Source organism: Gymnogyps californianus, chromosome 5 (assembly GCF_018139145.2).
Source record: "Gymnogyps californianus isolate 813 chromosome 5, ASM1813914v2, whole genome shotgun sequence".
Classification (NCBI taxonomy): Eukaryota; Metazoa; Chordata; class Aves; order Accipitriformes; family Cathartidae; genus Gymnogyps; species Gymnogyps californianus.
Window position 1 is genome coordinate 65,348,301 of NC_059475.1, and position 25,815 is coordinate 65,374,115.

The window sequence follows — 25,815 nt, forward strand, 5'->3', positions numbered from 1 at the left end:
ATCACACTAGGAAGCTCAAAACGAGAAAGAAGTTATTGGTGGTGAAGTCCACACTGTTGAGATCTGCCACAAGTACTAACTCACCGACCTATACCATGAGTTTTCAAGCGTGGCTATCAGGGCAGGCAGAGCCTCTAGAGTCCATGGGACCTTGTGTGTACAAGTGCAGTTGATGATGGTATGTCATGAATCATGTTTGCAGAAGCTGTCCCACAAGACATCAGAGCTTACAGGGCAGCCAGAAGACAGTACACTTGGTTTATAGCTACTTCTGAAGTGTTTTTTCATGATAATATAGAAACAGTCATGTGATTTCCTTTTTTAAAGCCAAATCTTGCTGATCTTAGCCTACAGTATCTCCACGATAGAATTGTACCATGCAACCCCAACCAGAATAATGTCTTATTCTTTAAAATCACTCTTGCTACTTAGAGCTTGAGACAGCAGAGTTTATCTGAATTCATGGCAGTCACTTCACTTCCAGTGTGATTTGTCTAATCTTGAGCATGTTGCTCACAGTGGCACCTTTGACTGCAGACCTCCAAAAGGACACCCCAGTCCCTGGTCCACCCGACTGTGCTGAGGAGCCCATCTTTGAAGGGCCATGCTGAGCTGGGACTGAACAGCATGGACTCAAGCAGCAGCAGGACGGCTCCCAGAAATAGATTCTGGACTGGAGTGAGGATAAGGGTGGCGATTCCATGGGATGATAACACAAATGGAAATGCTGGAGGCTACTTCTGAGGCTTTTCATCTTGCATTGTGGGCTTACCCTGAATTTCCTCCCCACCTTGCCTGGCGAGAGTAGAAACGTGTTAAGTTTTCAAACCCAAGTATAAAGCATGCTGGAGCTGGAGAGGGTCTGAAGCATGCCTAGGGATGCTGTGACATAAAGATCACAGCTGGAGATCTGTTCCTGAAACAGGCAAAGAGCCAGACAGAGGTGCAGTCTTCTGCCTGGGGCAATTACTCTCCACTTTGTAGCTTGACTTGTCACATCACAAGAGAGGGGTCCTTCTGCAAGACAGTTAATTCCTTAGCAAATTCCCTACTTTGACCTGTCAGTGCCAGAGCTCCATGCAATGCAGGAATGATCCCATACCATTTACCTGACTCCGTTTCCTCATCTGTAAAAGGATGGCAAGGATACTGGTTCCCAGTGCACCTGAGAAGTGTCACAGATCCTGTCCTGTACTTTCACCTTTGCTATATCTCATGCCACTGCTGCTGTGACTAACAGCAAGGATCCCCGAGAGTTCACACTGCTTCTGTAAGCAAGCAAATACAATGGCACACTAAAAAAAGGAAAGAAAGAAAGAAAGAAAAAAAGGCACACAGACGCTTGCTGTGAGTTTATTTTGACAAGTGTCATTTAGATGCGATCATCTCTCTGGCGTGGCTGCAGACAGAAGGGAGCCAACTGGGTAAACCAACCCAGGTGCTCGGGAGCAGAGCGCGGCTTCTTCCGCCAGGTTATGGGGCTGGCGGAGAGAGGGGGGAATGGGGAGCTTTTAGGATGCGCTTCGCCGTGGGCTGTCTTTCCCCTCTCCGCCAAGCCTGGAGGTGCAGGAGGAGCCAGCGGCATTCCCACGGCGGGAGTGTTGCTGTGCCTGGCTGCGGCGCTCTGTGGGATGCTCTAGAGAGGAGGGGATGCAGAGGAGGGGGATGCGCGCTGTGTGGGGGACCGCAGGAGAGGAGAGGGAGGCGTGTGCCTGCCTGGAAGGGGGCATTTCTTCCCTTACACACACAAGCCGATGCCTACCCTGCTGAAGCAGTTAAACGGGGGAGAGCAGCAGCCAGGCTGGCAGATTCCTGCCCTGTGATATGCCAGCCACAGGGTGACGCAAGGGCTGGAAGGCTCCAACTAACAAGCCATTTTCACCTGCGTAATAAGCGCTAGTGGAGATACAGCAACAGCAGCAGCAGCAGCAGCGGCTCTGAGTCCCCGCAGCCGGCCAGACTCCAGCGCGGCCGCAGCACCATCCAGCCCTCGGCGGCCACCGCAGCTTTTTCGGTGGCTCCCGCTGCAGCCTGAGAGCCGGAGACCAGCGGCCGCCTTGCAGGCAGCATGTCAGCCCCGCCGGACCCCCAGGACCTGCTGCTGGCGGGCACTGGGGTGCACTGGGCTGCGGACGGGGCGGACCAGTACGCAGCTGGCGCTCCGCTGCGGGATGGAGATGGGGCTCAGCAGCGGGAACAGCTGGTTTTCGGCTCCGCCAGGGAACACCCGCCCGTTGCCATGGCGACTGCATCCCCAGGTAAAAGGCGAGGGGTACCCAGGGATGCTCAACAAAGGGGCCCTGGCAGCAGCATCTCCTGGTTGTCTCGTTCCCATCCCTTCCCCGGTTCTTCTCCCAGCCTGGCTGCTTGGAAACATTACTGATGAGTTAGTGAGCGCATGTAGGAAAACAGAAAATAACGAGCAATTGCGGCCTTTGCAAATAATCATTTTTGCTGATGTGGGGGAGGGGGGGCGCAGGACCCAGCCAAGTTCCCTAAAGGTCTTTGCAGTTTGCTAGGCACAGGACATCCAGATTTCAGTCAAATGTTGGAGGGCATTTGATTTCACCTGACTTGATGGGGCTCTGTCCTCATTTGTCATACACCTGTACACATCTGGAGTGACAGATCTCAAAGGAGTTACTTCAGCTATTCTCCATGCACCTGGAATTCCTGCATGGCCGCTTATGTTATTTAAATATGTAGCTTGTAATGGAGTGCCTATTCTGAAGTGTTTGTGTATTTTCTGCATGCTTTTGAGACATGTCCATTTAATCGTGGACTTTTGGTTGCTGTGTTTTCCTCCTTTTGCTTTTTTAGGTGTATTGGACGTAAGGTGCATTTAGTTTAGCTAGGGTCTGCAGGTTTATTGATTTTCAGTTTACTTTTGGGATCTGCTTGAATTCCCTTGGTTTAGGGTTCCTTTCTTTAGTGGGTGTATTAATAGCAGGTGTATATCTATTAATGAACTCCAGAAGGCTTCAGCTTCCAGTAGCTCCTGGTAGAAATGTTGGGGGGAAAATGACTCTATTTCCCACTTGGTGACACTTCCCTACTTTCTTTCCCATTGCTGCCCATCACAGAATCCAAATAACCAAATAGCCCAGCCCTGAGGAAGCTGGTGGATCCCATCTAGATTCCTCTTCACTGGGAAGTAGATGCTTCCATTATACAGCCTGACAGCATTAAACTTGTCTTGAGTAAGTTGAGGGTCAGGGCTTGGGATGGGAATTGGTCTCCGTTATGCAATAGCTGCAGGAGCATTAGGAACTGCGTTTTTGGGCTGAGTCCTTTCTAATCCCCTCCAGTCAATCAGCACAAAGAGTAGCTGGCCAGAAACAACACAGTCTGCATGACTACATGTATTATTCCACTGATACCCATCTGTATGGTTTTTTCAGGGTCTGAGTGTGCATCTGTGCATGTGTGTGCTCTCAACATGGATGTTTCCCTGGTGCTTTTCTGTCCGCTGGATGCTACTGAGTTCAGTAGTAAAATGGGATGTAACGCCCATCGGCTGATGTGGGAAATGTTTTGCTGTTTTGTAGCTTTGGGTAGGCAGCTGATCTTCTGATGTGCTGCTCATTCGCTGATCTGAGTGGTAGGTTGTGAAACGTGACTTTTTACTGGAGGGAGAGGCAGATGGCTTGTAACGTAAGGCTGTTCTAGGTGCAGGGGGCATGTGTGTGAAGAGGGGCAGGATTGGGGTCTCCAGGTAGGGTTGCCTCAACAGTATAACGACATGAAGAAGGGGGAAAGGATCTTGTGAGCTTTTGTTGTTCACTGATGGATAAAAATATGGCCATGCTGAGTCTTATCGTACAGAACAAAGAGGGGTGGTCTCTTAAATTGTGTAAATCCCCATTAAGTTGAATGACTGTGATACTGCTTACATTTAATGAAGGCTTCTTCAGGCTTAACCTGATCTGTAGATTCAGGCTTATAGAATGCAGAATAGACAGAAAGAAAGAAAGAAAAGAAAAAGAAAAAAGAAAAAGTAAGAAAGGAGAAAGAAAAGGAAAAAGAGAAGCAAACCCCTCAATTTTTGGCTTTTGGAATCCTCTGCAAAGGGGCTTTAGACATGTGTGTTTGCATGTGTTAAACTGTGGCAAGGTGGAGATAAAGTGAGCAATACAGACCTTTTTCGGTGTTTGCTAGCTGTGGATTGACAAACTGTCAAATTAGCAATATCATAAGAGTAGTAATGTGTTTTAAATATTTCCCATTTTGTTCTCTCTGTTTAATAAAGTAACTGTTATGTGGTTGTGTGTTTGTCTAGCCAACCATGGCAGACAGAGCAGCATCCCAACCAGTGCAGTCCTGCGCATGCAGTCTTCTTTTCTGTTTGTGGCTGCAGCACCTGTATTTCTGTTCCACATTACCTAGGCAGCTACAGCTCCCGCTCCCTTCACCGGGGGAAGTAAATAATTTCCCTGTTCTCTCTGTGTGACTAAATATTCTTAAGTTGCTGAATAAGAGGCCTGTCATATTGCCAAATATCTAAAACTGTCAAGTATTTCAGAAAACTTTAATTCTCCTGCTCAGAGGGGAATTCCTGCGTGTTGCTAAGCTGTAGGAATGGACCCAGCGGTAGCTCCAGCAACTTACAACACTGCCATAACCTGCCGTAAACTTACAACACTCCCTATACAATGGGGCACCTGGGGACACTTTAGACAAGGAACAATGAATCCAAACAAGAGTGAACTGGATGGTATGTTTTCCAGGTAGTTTCCCAACACATCCCGTATCTTCTTCCACACCTCTCAGACCAGTCTTTTTTGTGAAAAACATGGTTATGTTCTTTCAGGCAAGAGCAGGGTTTGGAGACTGAGAGATTCTCCCAGCATGAAAATAACTGAAAATAAATGGTGGGAATTTATCGCAAGTTGTACAGAAGTTTTCTTATACAACCTAAAATTGTGCAAACTTTCCCTGATCTCGGCTTTTGTTTTAAGTTTGAAAACCAGCCAGGGATTGTTGAAAGGTTCAGGAATATTTTCAAGCTGGCCGTGGGCCTGGCTTTGAGCCAAACTGGCTTTGTGTCAAAACCTTGTGAGTGGTTTCTGAATGATGAAAAGCAATGGATTTCACTCCCCATTCTTTGGACCAACCAAAATCAGCAATGATTGGGACTGCAGAAAAAAATTCCTGTGAGGAGTGGAAAGCTCAGAGATTTCTCAAGCAAAGTCAGGGAAATAAGGAGCTGCAGACCCCATATCTGCTTCTCCTCCTGCAGAGCTACAATGAAGATCGACTCCAGTAGCTTCTGGACAGGGACAAAGCAGTTTCTCTTGCTTTTATACTTGGCCCCTGGATTCTGCTGAAAATGTTTCTCTCCCTCAAATGGAAAGTTTCTCTCCTTCCCAAAGATTAATTTGGTTCAGGGTGAGAGGAGCTTGCAGGCAGCTCCTGGAAGGACTGGAGGCTGAAGCAGTCCTGAAAGGCTGGTGAGCAGTTGCATGTTGGTGAAGAGAGCCCCATGTCACCCAACACACCATCTGGTCACAGATTCTGTTATTTATTTTTATACATCAACAGTGATTAAAATTCCTTGAAAAGAATTATTTCCAAAAATATTACACAGGCTACCAGGCATTCCCCAGGATAAATACATATGGTTTCCTTCAGAGAAATGGCAAACTGTAAGAATGGACTGTACCTCCACGGTGCAGGTGTGCTTAGGTGGAAAAAGAGGGGAAAAAGGACAGGAACTCATACAAATGGTGATTCCTGTGTCAGGATCTGGGAAGTTGTATGCAGCCTTGTGCATTGGTGGGTATCTGTAGGATGATTTAAAGACAGCAGTGGTATGCCCCTACATCCATGTAGCTGAGGTTGAGAGAGCTGCCAGTGAGCCCTGCCTGCTGATACTTATGCCAGGATGCTCTTTGCTTTCAGACTGGCCGCAGCAGTCAGGATATCCCTGGCAATCCTGGCCCATTTCCAGCTACCTCCAAAGACAGGTCGCAGGTGGGGTCCAGCTGCCCAAAGGAGAGGTGGCCAGTGCCACAGGAGATGGCATTAGTAACTGGGACGTGTCTATGGGGACACAATGGGATGGCAAATATGGCCTATGGGAACCCTTCTGGAACAGTAGCCAGGGGCTGGTTGGGATCCCCAGGGTGCCTCAGTGGCATGAAAGTCCTATGATTATGGGACTGAATGGCACCCATGTGGTATGTGCCAGCGAGGCGAGGTGGGAAGGAGGGACTAGAAGCTGCTTGGATGAGGCAGGTGAGTTGAGGAACAGCCTCTGCCTGCCGAGGAGCAGTGAGATACCAAATCCCAGGAGTGTTTCATGCTCTGCTGGGTGTAGATGTAGCACACAATACCATGAGTGGTCCTGGCTGCTGCTGCTCCGTGTTGAGGGCAGACTCTAGGCTCAGTGCTTTTAGTAAAGACATTTTTAAAAAACCCTTCTAATTCACATGATTTGTAGAGGTTGAGTTTGAAAACGTGTGCTGTGTACCCACATGCTCTCACCATGAACTAACCCACCAACACCGTGCCAGCAAGGGACTGCAGTGAGGTGCTCCTAGCACAAGCCTGTGTTTGTACTGATAACGCTTCACCTGTAAATCTCAGTTTATTGTTTCTTTCCAGTTACTGGAGAGGGTGAGTTACTGGCAGCTTTACACCTCAACATGAAAGAGGTTTTTGATGGTTTTCAGGCAGCTTGAGAGCCCTGTGGTTCACCTGGGTGGAGAGAAGTGGGTATGAATGTGAACGTCTGCACTGCTTGGGTTTGGCAGTGACACGTTTCGGGGATGTCAGAACACAACCAAATGCAGGAGGTTCCCCAGGGCAACTGGCTCAGCTGCTCTTTGGGGCCTTCCCACCCCTCTCCAAGTATTGCTTTAGCAAGAGCTCCCCCTCCCTAAGCATCCATGGCAATGTACTGCTCAAGGCCATGAGCACTGTGAAGGCCAAGATCCAAAACCTGATTTTTCAAGTTGCTGTAGAAAGAGTCTTGATAGGGTGGATTCACTGACCTAAGCATATGCCACAGGGGAGCCTAAGCAGCTGTTTGGAAATATGTCCTCAACTGCCAGGCAATCTTGCTCAGATTTAGCCAATTGAGGCCAGATTTAATCTCACTTTGGAAGAGTATATATTCACACCAATTCTATTATTTACATTTTAGTCCTTCGTGATTTAGAGAATTGAATTTTTTTTTTCTCTGCTCCCTGGATTAGTCCCTCAGAACCTCTGACATACTGGTGTGAGTGAAGGTGATGGAGATCATTTGGTGGAGGCTCTCCCCATTCCGTGGTGTTTCATGAGAGCAACCAGATTTTGCAGAGAAGAACAGAAACACGGCGGATTTCTTCTTGGATCCTTCTGTTCCTGTAATTCTCATGAAGCTTGACAAAGTGGCCATTTCATCACAGCCCACAATCAGTCATCTAAAAAAAATTCCTATTGAAATACCATCCTTCATTCCCACTTGAGTAAAGTAGGAGCGACAGCTTCTGTTGGTCTCCTTCAGCAACTGCTCTGCATCTGGGGGTGAAAAGTGCTATCGGAGGTGCATAAAATCTCCTGGTTTAAAATCTGTGCAGCAATGTAGTTCTCAACCCATACAGATCAAAATGTAGCTGTCTTTGTCCTGTTCACCACAGGGATGCAGGTAGGTCCAACCCCGCTTCCATGCTGATGAATTTTCTTCAGCCGTCAGGGCTGCAAATGGGTTGAGGAAGAGGGTGAGGCAGATGAAAGAGCAGAGTAGTACCAGGGAGGGTGACTCACCTGCCTTATTTTAATCTTCATCACTTGGTAATGAATTGTTTTATTTATAGGCAAGGAACTGAGGAAGAGAGGTTGGGGAGGAGGAGAACAGCATGGAGGGGAGAGGCTTTGTATGTCCCAGTTGTGGCAAGCATTGGGTTTTGCGTGTTGCAGTATTTCCTGGGCTGTGAGTCTCCCCTGGGCTGGGTGGTTCACTATTTCTCACTGGTGTAAGGGTCCTGGGAGGCACATCTGACTCCTTTTTTCTGCAGCTCTGGAAATGCCATTCAATGACATGTCTTACACCTTATTTTTCCCCCCAAAACTGTAGTGTGCAGTACATGCACACTCAGCGTGTGCTCAGTCTGCCTGGGGATGGCAATCCCAGCAGATGCCTGGGAGCTGCCTCTGGCTGAGTCCTCCTGGAAAAGTTTGGGCAGATCCCACAGGTCTGTTTATCGTGTCTTCACAGACTGTCCCACGAAACGATGCCGGCCCAACTGCATGCCCTGGATCCACTGGCGATGCTCAGGACTAGCATTTGGCTCTGCTTTAGGCCCTGAGACCTCATTTGGCCCCAAGACCTAATTATTTTGTGCACGTGTGTTTTAGCTCAAAGTTCTTGAAATACCCAAGGAGTTGTGCTGCAGGTCCACATCATCAACAGGGAATGGAGGTTTTTAAAAGGGTGACTTCTTAGGAATTTGCCTCACTTCCCCTCCTGAGTAGTCGTTACCTCTAAAATGGGCCAAGTACGCACTAAGCCTTTTTCATTTTTAATGTAGCATTTATATCCTTGTGTCTGTTTTTCATGTTGTATTCTCTTACTGCCAGATCAGGGCTGCTTCTGGGGGTTCTTGTTTTTCTTGGGTTTTTTGTTGTTTTTTTCAAAAGAAAAGAAGGCTATCACGTAGCAAACCATGTTCCAAGTAATGAAGCATTATTTGTAATTAGTTTTCTAATTTAGGGAAAGTAAATATATGTGCTGCTGTAGACTTGGCATGATTCAGCACTCAGGAACACACTCCACATTTAGTATTCTTGTTTTTTAAGACAATTCTGGTTTATGGTTAGCCTATTGCTGTAAGAAACCCCATACCTTCAACAGTGAGAATAAATTCTTGGCACTCACCTGCAAGACAGGACTCGAAATAGAGGGGACCTTAATCACCTATTTCAGTCTCCCTTGTAAATATAGTATAAAGTACTTAAGATCCTAATTATATGGAACATAAGCATATTCTTAACTGCTTTAAGAAATTAGGATGGTCTTAAGCATATGCATAAAGGTGAGCATGTGTTTTGCTGAATTTAGGGATGAACAAAGTAGAAGATATATCATGGATAAATTGGCTTTATTACCCATTAGACCAGACTGCTTCAGGTCACTTGTGTGTAAAATGGAGGCACCAGCACTTACCTATCTCATTACAGCACTGTGAAAATTAACATTTAAAGACATTGAAAACTTGGAATGAAAATCATTATAATGTTGTTGTTTATTTTGATCTATTGTGTGTGTCCAGGTGAGACTAAAAATTGTTGGAAATGACTACGGCCTTCATAAGCCTATCTCTTTCAAATATTAAGGTGTTATCTCATAAGCATTGGCTTTATACTTTAATATTCCTTAAAAGTGGGATTTTCCATCTTTATTTAAATAACAGCTGCTAAAAGAGTTCTTTGAATATTTCTTTCACTGCTGTAATGAGACGCCTGCCCTTGATACAGCCTCCAATTATCATGAGATCTCGTATCAGAAAAGGTAGCCGGTTCTTCAGAGGTTATTTCGACACAATTGCCGTTAACAGCTGCAGCATTCGCAACATCTCCTTCGTGTAGCAGTGACTCCTGTCCCGGATGCGGTGCTGCAGCTGAGTGTTTGCTTGGGTACAGGTGAGGATGGAGCGTGGAAGGATGCTTGCCGAAGGATGCTTTCTGCGCTGGGGTGACTCTGCAGACCCGCAGAGTTATGTCAGCTTGAGGCTTTACTGTGCCATTCAGGACATGAATTACATCTTATTTTTCAGCAGTGCTGAATTTATTAACTGCAGTTGATTTATTGTTGGTAGATTTAAAGACATTGAAGGGCTTCTTAACTACGGCCAGCAAAAAGGAAATGTATGGGGCAGCCTTGTCAGGCTGGAAACCTTCCTGCTCCCAGCCCCTGGGGATCTTGTGCTTCTCTTGTCTCTGAGTTTTTTTTCTGTGCGAGTATCAGTCCATGTCTCGGGTGCACATGTGGGCGCCCCTGGGTGAGCCCTGTGGCCGAGGAGGAGGAACCGTGGCACTAGGGCACAGTCTCTGGCCATGGGGCAGGGCAGGAGCCTCTTGCTGCTAGTGCTGGCAGTGCTTTGTCTCCCAAACACAGCCCGGGGTGGCTGTCCCTCGCCCCATCGAAGCACTCTTCATATGCACATTGCAAAGCCATAAATGCAGAAGTTATAGATCTGAACGACATCCCCAATCTTTCCCTGCCTGCGCGGTGTTAGTCACTGGCTGTATGACCAAACAGCCTAAAAATCCTCACCCTGGGCAGCCTCTGCAGCACAGCTGTGCAGAGGGGGGCTGCAGACAGCCCAAGCTGTCAGAGTTTGTACTGATTTTCTTCTGCTGAGCCTGGCCCCTTCCACACTGCTCCCAAAAGCACTTGGGGGAACCTGTAAAGGAATTGCTGGAGAGACAGGCTGCATTTATGGCTTGCAATCAGCAAGGGAGTTTTGCCATTTACAGGCCTAATCCTGCCCCCCAACTTGGAGGTAGCAAGGCTGATGCAGGGAGGATGCCTACACCCACCAAAGACAGCATTTTGCATGCCAAGGAGGTGGGGAGTCCCTCACCCCATATAGGTCCTGACACGCACATAGCCAGCAGAGCAGCTCTGCTTGGAAATGCTTTTAATCCCAAGCTCATTGGCAGGCCAAAGGGCTAGATCCTGAGCAAAGCCTAAAAGTTGCTCTAAGTCTGCCACCACTGCACAAGTATTCATCCGTATTCGGGTCAGCTGTGTCCCCCTCCCTGCGTGAGGAACATGCACCGAGGCCACTGCCGGGGCGGGAGGTGAAAACCCGCAGCAGGCAGACCTGGGGAGCACAGTGTCTCATCTCTGCTCTGATCTACTGAGCAGCATCCCCATGTGCTTTGTAGGAGGGTGCAATGAGGTTTCACAGGTACCATCTCTCCACTGACTACTGATGTATGGGGGGGTCTGAATTCCAGTAAGTCTTAATTAGGTCTTTCCCTTGATGTCCTTAATTTAGAGGCAAAAGAGATGCACTTGCTGCTCATGTGCATAGGAAATGTTTTGCACTTCAGGATATTTTCATTCCTGTTGACTTCAGCAATGAAGCGCAATGCAACATGCTGGAAATTAAATGTGCACTTCAGCTGAACTGGAGGCTTAGCGGCTCTGTGTGCAGGTGTAGCTGTATGATATGAACAGTAATCGTATGTTATTTGCAGACTGATTGTAGTAAAAAGGGAAATGCCTTCTCCCACCCCTTATAAAAGTTATAAAAATCTGTGTCCCAATTTTGCTCACCAGTTTTTCATCTTCTGGTTAGTGCTCATCTCTATCTTAGGATATAGCATGTTAGCCAGTTTGCTTTTTTTTTTTCCTTTTTATTACAAAGGTTTGTATCTTCAGTAAACATGTTGACCAAATAGATGCTTTAAACTGCAATATTGCTGTGCACTAAACTTTAATTGAGACAGTTGCCTTTGATGTGGGGCTGACCTAAAGCTGAGGCTGATTCCTCTCTTTTGCAGGTTTTGCAGTTCTTTGAAAAAGTCATAATGCAGCATTCATGTTGTAGCTGTTTTCTCTACTGCTCTAGCAAAAGTATCACTGTGGTTGAATATAGAATTGATTTCTCAGAACCTCCTGGTTATCCTGAAAGTCTGTGTGTATAATCTGTGATTCTCAGACTGTAATTAGTTTTTAGGAAAGGTGTTGGGCCCAAAGGCGAAGCTGCAGGATGATGTGTGAGAGTCAGGAGAGGTCCCAGAGGAGTCAACCTCCTCTGAACACATTATTTATGAAAGTAAATAGGGTTTTGGATCCTCTATGCAGTAGCTCTGTTTATCACTTTCACTAAGCAGAAATCATTGTATCAAAATGGCTGGTAAGTGGCATCTTGGTTACAGGCAAGATAGGATTTTTACATCGCTGAACAATTTGGAGTAGATCTTTAGTAGGTGGTATCTAATTCTCTGGTTAAAAAGTTTCATGTGTGTTTAACGTGAGTATGTTACATACAGGATTGAAAAGTCAAGCAAGCAAATAATTGGTCGCATGCACAGATGTGGAGTCACTGATTAAAAACTGGGTTGCTTTTACATGGGTGAAATAGGAGCTCTGCCTTTGAAAATGCATACCTATCTCTGCTGATGCCAGAAAAAAGACCAAATTTCCTGAAATTTAAATTTTTTGAGAAACTTGCCATCAGACAAAAGCATCTTTCCACAAGAGATACATGGATTAAAATAATATTAAAAAAATAGTGAAATCTTAGAAATCAGTATATATATTTTCAAATTCTTCCCAAATCAATTCATATATTTCACCTGATTTGGCTGGAAGCAGTGTTTAGAAATGTACGTTGTCTACATTTGGTTTTATGGTAGGATATTTATTCCAAATACACATAAATTCCATTTTAAAAGCACTAATTCTGGCCTGCAAAGTTCTCTATTCTATTTTAGAATTGCCATGTCATGCACATTTTTTCTGTTTTTTTTTCCTACCCTAAAAAATACTGCTGGGGATTACAGTGGATCATCTGAGCAGCTATCATAGTAAAAGCCAGTTGCCATTTTGGGAATTTTTTTTTCTTCAAAGTCTTTCTGACATTAGCCTTTATAATTCAGTTGCTGTGTAGTAGAAGTTCAGGTCAGAGCTAAGGAGACAGGCTTGGGGATTTATGCTGTGTGAAATACATGCAATCTCCTCTCACTTTGAACATGGTAAACAGACCATGTATAATCCCTGGAATATTTGGTAGATCTGCCAGGCCATGAAGATGGCATTTGTAATATTCATCTAGCTACATGTATTTTTACATGGTTGTCCATCCCTATGCCATCCAAACTCTGTTCAAAAGCAACCTGAGGAGAGAGGGCTGAACAAAGAGTGAGAAGCAAATATATCATTCCCAGTAGGAGATTTCAGAGTTTGGGCTTCTTTTTTTTTCCCCTTTCTCTCTGCTGTTGCTTTTTAATAAATCGTTCTTCTAACCTATTTTAAATCGAGCATCTAGCATGCTAGATGTTTTGCAGATGAATCATACTGTGCAATGCACTTATGCATATCTGCTGTGCAAGTACATTTTCAGCTTGTATTTGATAACCTACCAGCAAACAAGTTTTTTTTTCTGGAAGCCTGGGATACTAGCATCGTTCTCCAAGTGAGAATAATGCAACCACTGTTAATAAATCAACCAGGGTCCAAGGATGTTTCACCACTTTCACTGCCTCCTTGATTAGCGTTATCCTCAGAGGTATAAATTAAAGAGGAAAATACATAATCTGGGAAGCTTTCCAGCATCATCTTTGAAAATGTGAGCTCAATGCTTTGCTGAGATTTCTTTGGTGGGGGAATGCTAATAGCAATGCTGAAGATGTGCTCTGATTGCACCCTAAAGAGTAGGAAGGCGCACAAAATAGCTTAGTTTCTTTTTCCTTTGTCATCAAGATAATTTCTAATGTGATCTGCACAGGATGAATCTTGAACTGTTTCTACACAGTTCTGTGAACTGGTCCCAGAAGTGCAGCTTCGGTCGCTCCCTTTTCTACTACTTGTTCTCTTTGTCTGACATCTGCATAAAATATGTTCCATGTTTTCCCATCTCAGCCTGCGGATAATTGCCTGCAGCTGTTAGCAGCGAGTGGACACGGCCCCTCTGCTGTATCGGTCAAAGCCTGAGCTTCAGCAATAAGGATTTCAGGAATTTCTTCTGACTGTTCCTACAAAGTGTCATCACAGCCGGATGGTAACTCCTGACGCCTCCCTCCCCACCAAGGGAAGAAAAATGTGCTGCAGAATGTGCTGATTTGCAAAAAATATTTCACAGGGAGGGTTTGATTTTAGCAAAGTTCCAGCTGTGCTAAATGAGCAGAAAAGGGATTTTTCAGCATATCAGCAACATCTTGGAAATGGAAATGCCACATCCTCCAGCACTTTCTTAGGAGTCAGTTTTCCCCTTCCCCAGCCCTTAACCCGCTTGGGTCTTTGGTGGACTGAAACTAGGAGTTTAGCAAAACTGTAGTACTTGGAGCCTTGCTTTATAACGTCTCTGTGTTTCTATTTGCTTTCTCTTGGCCAGCTCTCTGCCAACATCATCCTTTGCTTTCCAACAGACGGTGAAAAGCGCAGAATGCAAGACTAAGCTGGTGTTCCTCAGGTTGCATTTTGGGGAGGTGTAAGGAAGTAGATACCTTTATTACTATTTTGCTGATGGGACAAATGATGCATAGTGGAGTGAAGGGTCTTACAAATAGTCCACAGCAGCTGCATTTGAACTAGGTCTGGGTCTGCTGAGGCCCAGGCAGTGCCAAGCTGCTCCAAAGGGGTCTCAGCTTCATCATAAGTGACTCTTGTGGGGCCTCTCAGGCTGAGATTCCAAAAAGTCATTCCTCTCTCTGGAAAAATGTAGGGCAGCTATTTTTACTTAGGTACATGAAGATTTTTTTTTTTCTGCCTGTTTTTCACTTTTAAATTCATATTAATGATCCTTAGTTATGTTCTGCAAAGGCATTCACCCTTCCAGCTGAAGAACATAGAGGGAATACCATGTGCTATTTGCCATCACTACCGACATCATTGCTAAATTTGCTGAAGCAACGTGTTTCAACATTTCCAAACATTTTTCCTGTGGAGCTTTCTCTTCCATAGAAAGGTTTTCTCTTTCCCCTTGATTTGAGATGAAAAGAAAATTGAAAATAATATGAAATATTCCCACAGGACAGAATTTCTTTTGCAATAGCTCCACTTCCAGCTAATGTGAGGAAAAACACAAACAACCGCAGTCAGTATGCTTAATTTCAACCCTGCATTTATGACTTATTCTTTGCCGTTGCTGTCTGAAGAGCAACGACACCAACACACTTTACTCTCAGCTTGAAAATACCCATTAAATCCGAGAGCTAGTGCACTAGCAAGTAGGATTTGTTAGCACCTATTTAATGCGATCAACAGGAGTGTGACCTTGGTTCTCTGTCACTGGTGAAAATGAAGTTGCCTCCTGGTCCAGCCCATCTAACTGCTGCTGAACTACAATACCAAGCAGGTTCTTCTCTCTTTATGGCAGATGACACTGCTGCCACTGTGGTGAAGAAGGCATGAAGCCAACAGCGTTCCCCACCCTAGCAGCTGCCCAGTGTCCTTGGATTCAAATAATTATATAGTGCTCCCTCCCTTACTCACTTAAAAATGTGACTTGCCTATTGGTGCTGAGCAAGGGAAGGAAAGCCAGTGAAGACAGCAAATCTGACTCTTTCTTCTTAGGCTCTATACAACACAACTTCTTTTTTAAAAGCCCTCCCCTTCTCACTTTGTGTGAGCAGGAATGTAACACGGGCTCCTCCGTGAGTGGGAAGTGAAGTCTTTAGAAGCCATCAGGTTCCCTTTCCCAACCCTGCACTTGGAACTGCAATGACCACCTCTTCCTCAGCCTTGCTGTGCTGTGTGTTTTAACCAGCATTTTACAAAAAACCGGGCTGTTCCAGAAGTTTTCAACCAATTTCAGACCCAGTTAGCTGGATGGCAGTAACTGCCAGAGCAGGTAAGATCCAAGGCTTCCCAGGAGTCCTCTGCTCCTGCCTGCACCCAGCACCAGATGCCCCAGGCTTCTGTAGCCTTTAGAAATGAAAAAGCTGCATGTGAGCAAAGCACCATGTTGCCTGCAGTGTTGCTTGCTCGGGTTTCTGGTCACAACTGCTCTGCTGTGCCAGGTACAAGCCAGTTTCTGAGAAGACAGGTTAGAGGAGCTGGTTTCTATTCTTGTCTGACAGAAAGTTGAGAGGGAAGGGGGTGTTTGCTCCTGGTGCTTGGGGCAAACAGTCAGGAGAAATGAGCTACGCTAACAGTGAGTGTAAGCACAAGGATAAAATTGTATGCATTGGACAGGAGCATTCAGATTGAGGAGGAGAGGAAGTCAGGATGGGGAGAAAAATGAATAGCAAGAAAAAGAAATCCAAACTACTCTCAAAAGTTTGGATTTCTCAAGTGATGGATTTCTCATCAGTTTATGGAGGGAATTAGGTAATGTGATGCTTGTAGTGGTAGGGGGTTGAGCTTAGACACTCATCAGGTACCTTCTGCTCCACTTCTCCTGTGTTCATGAGCTCTGGAGGCAGACTTTCCTAGCAAAACCATCTCCCCCCCCCGCTTTGTTTAGTTGGAGCTATTAACATAATTTCTCTTAAAAAAAAGGTTTTGAATGCATTGTACTTTTTCAGTTATTTCTTTTACTCAACTGGAAGGGCATAAAATCCCCATTCTTCGTGGCAGAGGTAAATTTGTTCAACCTTTCACCATGCAAGTACTACCTGGAGGAGTGCTGTGCCACAGCAGGACCTGGTGTGCTAGCTTCGCTCTCCAGACCCTTGGAGACTGGCCGACCTCTCCCAGCTCCTACATCTTGCACTGGGAAACTACAAGGAAGACCATGAAAACTCAAACTGATCTTGGCCATCTGTATAAGTGGTCTAAATAAATAGGAAGGGGTTCAGCAGGGACAGGACATCTCAGCAGGAAGAGCCAACTTCATAAACACAGGATGGGAAACCATAGATGAGTCCATTCAGAGAAGGATTGGGGTGTTGAGGGTCACAAGCCAAATGCAAACCACCATAGGCTGTAAAGCTTGTGCTGTTTTGCTGTTGCTAAACAGCAGATGCCACACTGAGATATGGTGATGTGGGTTGTGTGTGCATGATGCAGCAAATGGCCTGGGGAGGAGCGTGGTGTCCAGTCTGGAGCACACCACTTCAGGAGCAAGGGAGAAAGTCCGGAGGAGAGCAACCAGGGTGATCAGATGTCCAGGAAACATGATCTAGGAGGGAAGATTGAAAGAACTAGGTTTGTTTAAGCTAAAGGAGAGAATCACCAGGGGACAGAACGAAAGCAGTCTTTAAGTACATGAAAGCCCAAGCAAAGAGCCTGAGTTAACCTGATCTCCAGGTCCATGACGGGCAGGAATGGGTGTGGCTTCAGTTGCAACATAAGAGATTCAGACTAGTTGTTTGGAAAAAACTTTTGGAGAATGTAGACGTGTAGGACAGAGAAACACATGTTGCTGGGGGTGGGGTGGCTGCAGCTCCATTGCTGGAGGGCTGTACGGCCAGTGCAGACGGACATCGCCCAGATGACATAGGAAGCGGTACTGCTGCCTGGGGCCAGCGATGGAGCTAGGTAATGTCTTTCAGGCCTTTCTGGCCCTATTTTTGTGGAGTCTATAAGATGGGGTGAGGGATGGCAGCAGGGAATACACTAATTTCTTCTTTTCCCATCTTAGTTTGGTCCCTGTCCTGTTCAAACCAGCAGCTTCTTCTGTTACCCTTTGAAAGTGCGCACCAGCCATGAGTCACAAAAAAGTAGGAATGGCTGATGCTTTTGTGTTTCAGTGTCTTTTGATGGTAATTATTTATTTTTTTAAAGAAAAGTAGCTTTTTGTTTGTTTTGCAGGAAAAGCCCTGCTTTCCTTGGGGGGGTGAATTGACTCCTGCAGACCAACCTAAACATAGCATTCAATGGCTTAAGTTGGACAAACAGAGCAATCTTCAGCATAAAAGAGTAATAACAAGGATTTTTAATAAATGCAGGCTTGGCAGGGAGAAATTATAAAAGATGAAGTGTGCAGTGATAGTTGGAGATCCACAGCATAGTGCCTGCATCCAAGGAATTAGGAAAGGGAAAAAGATACAGCAAGTACAGGCTTATTAATTTGATATAATTAGTATTGTTAAGAACATTAAAGTAAAAGACAAATGGGAAAAAGGCATCACTGATTTATAAATGTGGACTGTGAAGACAAACCTGATCGTTTACTTCAGTAAGCTACCGATTGTTTTCTGACTGGGTTTCAGTGAAGTGTAAAACCCAGTGCTACATGGAAAATTGCTGGCTGAGCTGGAGAAGCTGGAGGGCAATACAGTCATGGCATGCCGCCTGTTACCCAAAGAGCAGACAGCTTACGCTGAAAGGAAAACGCTCAGGCAGCGTGGGAATTGCTGGTGGGGCTCCTCAGTCAGTCTTGGGGCCCGTCTTATTAAATACCTTTGTAAAATATTTGGTACCAAAAGCCAGAGCAGACTATGGGAATATGCTGGGAGTTGGGGCGAGAGGCGGCTGGAGCATCTTACAGGGGAAGCTGGCTGAGCTGGGCAGCCGTGAGCTGTAGAAATATATCCCAACACCCTGCAAGGCTGAAAAGAGCTGTGTTTGTTGAGGTGTATCCTCTCTAGAATGAGCTTGTAATGCCTTTGTACAAGTGCTGGCTCAGCTTCTGCTTTGACCTTGGGATCACCACTGTCATTCAGTGCTGTGGGTAACTCTGCACTGGTTGTGTACAGAGTCACTATTGCCCTCTGACGAAATGATGAAAGCAATAAGAAAGAGATCAGAGAAAAAAAATTGAAATGTTAAATATTTGACACTTGGTTTTGACATTTCCACCCCCCCACCCCCCCCCCCGCCTTTGCTTGGAAACAGTTTCAATTTGACCAAAAAAAAAAAAGAAAAAAGTCCAGTTTTACTGAAATTACTTTTTCCAGCCAATTCTTTTAACTAAAATTTTCCGTCCTCCTCAAAGGATGAGGAAATAATCAATGAAAGTAGTTTTGAGAAATGTGGCACCTCTTCCCAGCTGTGTTAATATCAGTGAGCAAACAGCATTTCCTCAGACCAACTCGTGAGCCAAATTTGGAAATGATTCCCTTTATATTTGGGGTCTATGGACTGATCATGAATATTTGAAATGTGAGCTGTACTGCTTAATTGTAGCCTCTTATACGAGTCACATGATTATTTAACGAGGATCCTTGATTGGAGGAATGAGCAAACACATCTTTTATACATATTTGATTGTGCCAATTTCAGTACTTATTTTCTCTTGATGCTGATACAGACATGTTTGTCATTGGCCTTGGCAAACATTTCTTTGCCAAAAAAAAAATTCTCAAGCTTTGATGGAAAATAATATATGGATTTAGCTAATATAAAATCATTTAAACATGTAATAAACTGAAAAATGTTTGTATCATCCCCTCTGTACCAAAATTAAGAAAATAACACTACGATTCACTTGTGAGATACATTTGGGTGGCAGCATTGCATGTGTCCAGCTGTGGAAATTTTATTAGGTGAAATCAGAACCAGCTTCAGGAAAGGCCAATTCAATTGCTTTCTTAGCTCTGCTGTAAGTTGGAGGCTTGGGGGTTTTTTGCATTTCTTGTACGTTTAGGTTTCTCCTGGGCGTTAAGGTGGCTGTAATTTTCACCTCAGAACAAAAGTGGGTGTTGCAGCTCCAGTATAGCTGCTCCAATGCCACGTCTTCTGCCGGTCTGTGGGTCTCATCCTGCATGCAGCATTAATAGGGAACCACAAGATCCACAAAAGATCACCATGCGAGGAGACTTGTAGTTTTACCATTTGTCATACACTGCTTGTTGCAACAATTTTTCATAAAAGTTCGTTTATTAAGTTTGGGAAAAAAAGACTTTATCTTTCCTGAAGATCTCATTAAAGCATTCAGCTACGACAGAGTTCAGAAGAGCCTTCTCTGCAGTACCTTTTCATTGGATTTAAAGATGTGTTTCATGAATATAAACCACAACATATGTGATCTTCCTTCTGCTCAGCAGTAAAGGCTGCTGCTGATCTAAGACAGAGTCAGTGAGCTGCCTGGATTGAAAAATAGTCTCAATTTTTCACACTGTAAAGGTGAGTACAGCTGCAACAGTCCAGGATACCTGACTTACTTGATCCCTGAGGTTACAGGGTTTTTTTATATGGTACAAAGGCGAGAGTTTATCTGTTTGGAAAGTGACTCCACAGGTACAACACACTCATTTTCTGTCCCAGCAGAGATTCCACCAAACATTGACGATTATTTCCCAGTTCAAGTGAATGTTGTAAATTCATCTTGGTGGCATGGATATTTCCAAAATTCCTTGGTCAATGTCTTGGTTTAAATTATTAACAAGCTGTCCTTTCAAACACTGCTGCCAAGCCAGCCACAACCCCTTGAACCACAAACATAATAAAAGGCAAATTCTTTCCAAAAACACAATACTGTTTGTTGAATAGCTTCCACTCACTGACCAAAGGAATGACAGATTAAGTAAGAAAAAAGGCAAAGAAATAACAGGCTTGGAAATCTGAAGCTGGGCATGGATAAACAAGAGGGGATCATGACAGTCCTTTGAGTATGCAGAAAACACACATTTGGGAAGAAAAAATGGAGAATGTTTAGGAAAACATCTGGAAGGAGCGGTGCCAGATGGTTGTTTCCTTTTTGATCGGACTAGTATTTTTCTCATAAAATATGAAGACCCAATTTTCATGTTTGTCAATATTTACAGATCTCAGTCTGTATATAAGGAGGAAAACAAGGTCTCAAACAGAACTCTGTGCATGCTTAAAATAAGCTTGATATTCTGTGCTTTACTAACTCAACTTAATGGCCTGAGATTTTTAAGTGCTGGGAATGCGTAACACCTTTTCCAGTTGCTGGCATCTGAGAATGGTACACCCCTATTACAGAAAGGCTTTTATTTAGAGGAGCAAACTCCAGGCACCCATGATTAGAAAATTTTAACTTATGTTCCCACCACAGCAAAGTCTTGCTGAGCTGGTAGCAGGGTGGCGTTGCCTGGAATCAGCTTTCTTAGTTTCTGGTTGTTGCTGGTGGTGCAGTTGCTGCTTGAGAGATTTGGGACCCTGGCTAATATTGCAAAGCAGGGGGAAGCTCCAAGAAACAAAAGGGGGCAAAGAAGAGAAAGAGTGTATCAAAATTGGCCTGTGCTGAATATTTCATTAAGTGTTTTCAACTGCAAACATACACTTTCCCCCATCAACCACTATGATAAGTCAAGGACAAAATCCATTTTTTAAATAGCTCCCTAGAATTTTGTTATATGCCTTTGGGGTAACATTGTTTTCCACACTTATAAGGGAACATACCCATTTTATATGAGCTTGAATAGCTACAATAAGCAATGAATATGTTTTCTACCAAATGTTTGGGTTTTCTTTCACAAATCAATGGTCTTAAACCTATGTTTATAAGACATGCCATTGAAGTGGTGTTGAACGGTGGGTATTTTTTCATTTCATTGTATGCAAGATTGAGAACTTCCATCCAGTTTGAAATTCAAATGCTGGGGTTTGAGTGGGACTAATAGTTAAAATCATTATCCCATGAGGCAAAAACACGATTTCTGAGGAATTTGGAGAAGTTCTTCTGCCATTTTCCACCTGAGGCCTTTCCCTGAGGATCTCTGGAGGATATTCTGAGGATGCTCCAATTGAGCATCACCAGGTGATGTGCCCATCCAGCCGGACATCACCTTTGCAACACAAGATGCTACCACATTTCAGGGACCCGCAGGTGCAACACCACCTACTGAGAGCCTCATATTTTGGGGAACTGGGGAGAGGATGTGACATGGTTGTGGGTGCATGACACCCAGGAGGGCTCCAGGCTCTGCTGTCCTGTTCCAGCCCTGAATCACCCTCCCCATCACACGCCTGGTCCTGCCCTGTGGCATGTCCCTGGTGCCATGTGGATCACTGAAAGAAGGCCAAAAATCTATGTTATGGGGCACTGAAAGCAAATCATTTCCTAAACAGGGAGTGAATAGTATTAGAATTTTTTAGGGTCTTTCACAGGATTTTATTGGACTTTATTAATTTAAAATTCATTAGAATTTTGCTAGCATAATCTGAATAATGCATTTATTCATGCGAACGTACATTGCAAACACATAGTGCAATTGTTTTGTCAGAATGATCTGCAAGGGTTCTGGTGTTCTGGTGGTCAGTAAGTTGAGCTGGAGTGAGCAGCATGGGCTGTATTAGTAAGAGCAAAGCCAGCGAGTCAAGCAAAGAGATTATTCCCTCTATTCAGCCAAGGGTGGATAGAAGGAAAAAATTGAGCAACCTGAGCTAGCTTTGAAATACCCCTGCTTTGCGCAGGGGTTGAACTGGAGACCTCCAGGGGTCCCGTCCAGCCTGATTTTTTCTGTGTTTCTATGACTTTTAAGACTCGGCTATATTACCTTTTTTTCTACTGTGTTTCTACCTACTATTCCTGACCACTTCCACCTGTTTTCCCATTATAAATATAAAGGTAATTAGGGCTATTTTAAAAGTTGGCTGCTGGCCCTCGAGGCAATTCTGCACCAACAAAGGGCTTGGGTTGCTTCTCAAGCCCAGCTGGGTGTCTTGTTGCTCTGCTGAGTAAGTCCTTTCTCTCTTTCTGGTTCACAGACTGAATTAATGAATTAAAAATATATATATTTCTGCAGGTCAGCCTGAGACAAGGAATTTTCAGTTTCCTCAGGAAAACAAAAAACAAACAAAAAGTTGTTTTTATTAAATCCCAGGTGTTCATTTCTTTCCCTACCAATTCCTTTCACTTTGCTTTGGAAACTATTTACTATTTTTGTGAAAAGTCAGCTTTGGCAAAAGACACTGTTTGAACATAAACAAATTGCAGTGCAGTTTGCCACAACCACTGTGCACTACATGCAAGCCTTTTCAACACAATCTTTTTTCTTAGGTAAAATTATTGGCTGAATTTGGCAGAAACTTCCAAACATTAGGGTCGATCTAGTCTGAGCTCTTCACCAAATGAGCTATTGAGCCCCAAAATCTTGCCCATCTTCAATTCTGGAAGTGCAGCAGGGAGATCCTGTAGCCCATATTTGTGCTACAAACTCCATTTTTTAGCAGGGTAAAGCAGAGATTTGCAGTGGTGAAGCTGCTGCTGGTTTCAAGGAGGAATAAGCTGGCATGGAGTGTTTTTTCTTGTTTTATAGGAGTGAAAAGCTGGACTGAAGCTAAGGAGAAAGGTGAAGGTGCAGTGATGAGTTTTCTGTGAGGCAATTTGACTGGGCAACTGAAATGGGGACAGCCACCCATTGTCCCAAGTGCTAATGTGTTCAAGACCTGTGCACATGTCTTTTTTCCTGTATTTCTCTCTCTTTTCCTCATCCTCAGAGATGAGTAACGGTTGCCTCTCAGAGCTGGCAGCATTTTGTGCGGATGGGTGGTGATAATAGAATAAGGGCAAGGTAGTGATAAAAGTGCTGATGTTTGCTCATGTGCTGTGTTATCAGCTCACGGGTGGAAAACTCGATTAACAGTTGAGAAATCTTGATTTCTCCAGAGGAAAAGGTGTTTGGCCACGAATCTGCCTTCTCTGCATGTTACTCCAGTTGCACAGTGGTGGGACTCAGCTCACACCAGCTGGTTTGGACCAAGGCAAAGGGAGGAGAGCAAGTCTTCGGGGCTGCCACATCCCTCTTGCTGTGGGTTGGCTTGTTTATTTTCTGGTTTAATTTCCATGAGCAATGTGCACTTCTCCTGCTGTTCTGCTCACCATGGGGTCGTTACAACATTTTAGCAAGACAGGAAAGAAAAAAGAAGCACCATTATCTATCTCAGCTAGTAGCTGCTTGCATGAGGGGAGCTAAGCGGGCGTGCTGGACCCCGAAAGTGCTGTGTGTGAGATGGTGTGATGCAGACTGTCCTTTCACCATCAGCTAGTGACTTTGCATTCCTCAGGCCTTGACTAGCTCAGGAGAAACTCCCTCTGGCAAATGCTGTGATCTGAGGACAAGGTGCCACGTGTGATGTGGGGTGGGTATTCCCAGGGAGCCTGGCCCCAGCAGAAACGCCGCAGTGGGGATGAGAGTGCTGCAGATGATGCGGAGACACAAGCAGGATAGAGAGAGAATGGGAAAGTGGTAAGAGAGATGTTACTGAGATGTAGGGGCAGTTCAGACCAGGCAGTAGCAAGCAGTGTACTATGGATGAGCCATCTGTCTGTCCATCCTGGGCAGCGCCATGCTCTGTGGAGGTGCCATCTTGGCCTTGCGAGCTGAGCTTCTGCAGTGCTCTGCCTGTCTGGACAAAATAAGCCTCTCAGCAGGACTGAGTAGCTGAGGCTTAATGCTGCGCTGCCGTAGTGATGCAATGTGTTCTTGGGCAATGCAGATGTGCCCGAGGACAAGCCAGACATTTTCCACCATCCGTTTGCAAAGGGTGAATGGGTTTGAGAAGACAGACAGCCTCCAGCTTGTGGTGGTAACTGATCTACAGAAGGTTTGGGAAGTAAGAGGACATTCATCAGGAGGTTCTGGTATGGAGGATTGCATGGAGATTGTAGGTTAAGTGGAGGATTGGAATGGCACACACAGGTTTGTAGAACAGAGGGATGAAGGTATGCCAGAAACCTCTACTGTGCTTTGCTGTTGGTTTATAGAAGCTATGAGGTGTGCAGCCCTGCTGTATAACATTTCATTCTTGAGTGCAATTTTCCAGAAGTCAAACTGTGCTCCTGAGCTTTAATTTCCTAAGTAACCTAATACAGTCTGCCCCAAACATAATCTGCTGTGCCATTTATCTGCACAAAATAGAGTATTTTCTAATGACAGAAACTCCAGCAACCCTTAATTGGGTGGAGTGGAAGAAAACATATATTTGAATCCTGAACAAAAAATGAAGCCTATTGTTAAGCCCTAAATGTGTTTTGAAAGCAGAAATATTTACCACAGATATTTACTGCCTCTTTTTGCACAAGACTGCATCTCTGTTGTTTCCTTTAAAAATGTCTGCTGGAGTTTCTCCAGTAAGACCAATGACATCCATAACATCTCTGCCACCCCTGCATGGGCCGTGCCTTGCTGTAAGTACCAAGGGTGACATGTAGGGTGGCAGACCCAGACCCTTGGTCACTGTAAGCCAGCAGAGCTCCACTGAGGTCTCCTCTGGTTCTTTGAGTTCAGGCGGGCCATGGATTTGCAAAGACTGATTCCAAAAGCCGCCTCTGCCCCTAGCCTATCCTTGGGAAGGGTAGATCTGATCCCTCACAGTTTGTACAATGTTGACTTTTCCCTACTACATTCCTATCTCAATTTTTCCAAGAAGATATTTGGCAATTGCTTGGAAGGCTTTTGGTCCCCTGTTTCTGTTTTCTTTGGATTGCAGGCATGGAAAACTGCATACACAATATGCTAAATACTTTTATTAATTTCACACTGTTTACGAGTTACTCTGTCTCCTGACCTGTCACAGCAGCCGATTAAGCTGGGGTTGACCTTTCTCTAATCTGCAAATTGAGAAATTTGTCGGCTATATCCCTTAGTTATGAAACTGGGATTATTCCAGCAAGGATAAAATCTGAAGGCCATCAACTGGTCTGGCTGAGCTCCTCACCAGCTGGGAGCAGGAATACATTTCCCCCTACTGTAAAATTAGCTGGGTGCATTGTGGGAGAGTGTTCACCATCTCTTTTAAATGCTACGCTTAAAGCCAGGATGTTCTTTGTTTATGTCCTGAGTAGGAAAATAAAGCTCCTGGCACCATGCTCTGTTACTGTAGGAGTTAATATGTGGTTTTGTATCCAGGCCATTTCCAAGGAGATGTGATGTTTGCAGGTCATCCTTAGCATCCGGGCTTGTCCTACTTGGAAGCAACCTTGCAATTCTGCTTCTGCTGGGGACTGTCACTTCATCAGGCTCTTTTTTTCCTCCCTTTCTCTCCTGAGCATCAGCTGGAGATCCCTTCATATGCTCCTGTAACTCCCCACATAGGAAACGAGTCACAGGGTCCCCATCGGTGCCTTTCTGCCGGCTGGCGAAGCCCCAGTGTCAGACAGCCCTCTTCTCCACCAGCCCGTCACAGCCGGCCGCTTCTGACACCGTGACAGTGTGTCTGAGATGCCTCCCTCTTCTCTCTTTTCCATCTGTCTCTTGGGGAAAAGCACAAAGAGCATCGTTATCTGCTGTGACAGGCAAGGTTATGCAGAGGAGAGCTCCTCCTGGAAAGCAGATGGGACAAATTGAGAGTGGACAGGC

At 44.9% G+C, this 25,815-nt stretch overlaps 1 protein-coding gene across 1 annotated transcript in view; it reads left to right on the forward strand.

Moving 5' to 3' along the window:
• Positions 1 to 2,068: 2,068 nt before the first annotated feature.
• Positions 2,069 to 25,815, forward strand: part of RTN1 (reticulon 1) — a 122,228-nt gene continuing 98,481 nt past the window's right edge. The window contains exon 1 of the mRNA XM_050897223.1: positions 2,069 to 2,258. Coding sequence (XP_050753180.1) covers positions 2,069 to 2,258 — 190 coding nt within the window. The remainder of the gene's footprint in view (positions 2,259 to 25,815) is intronic.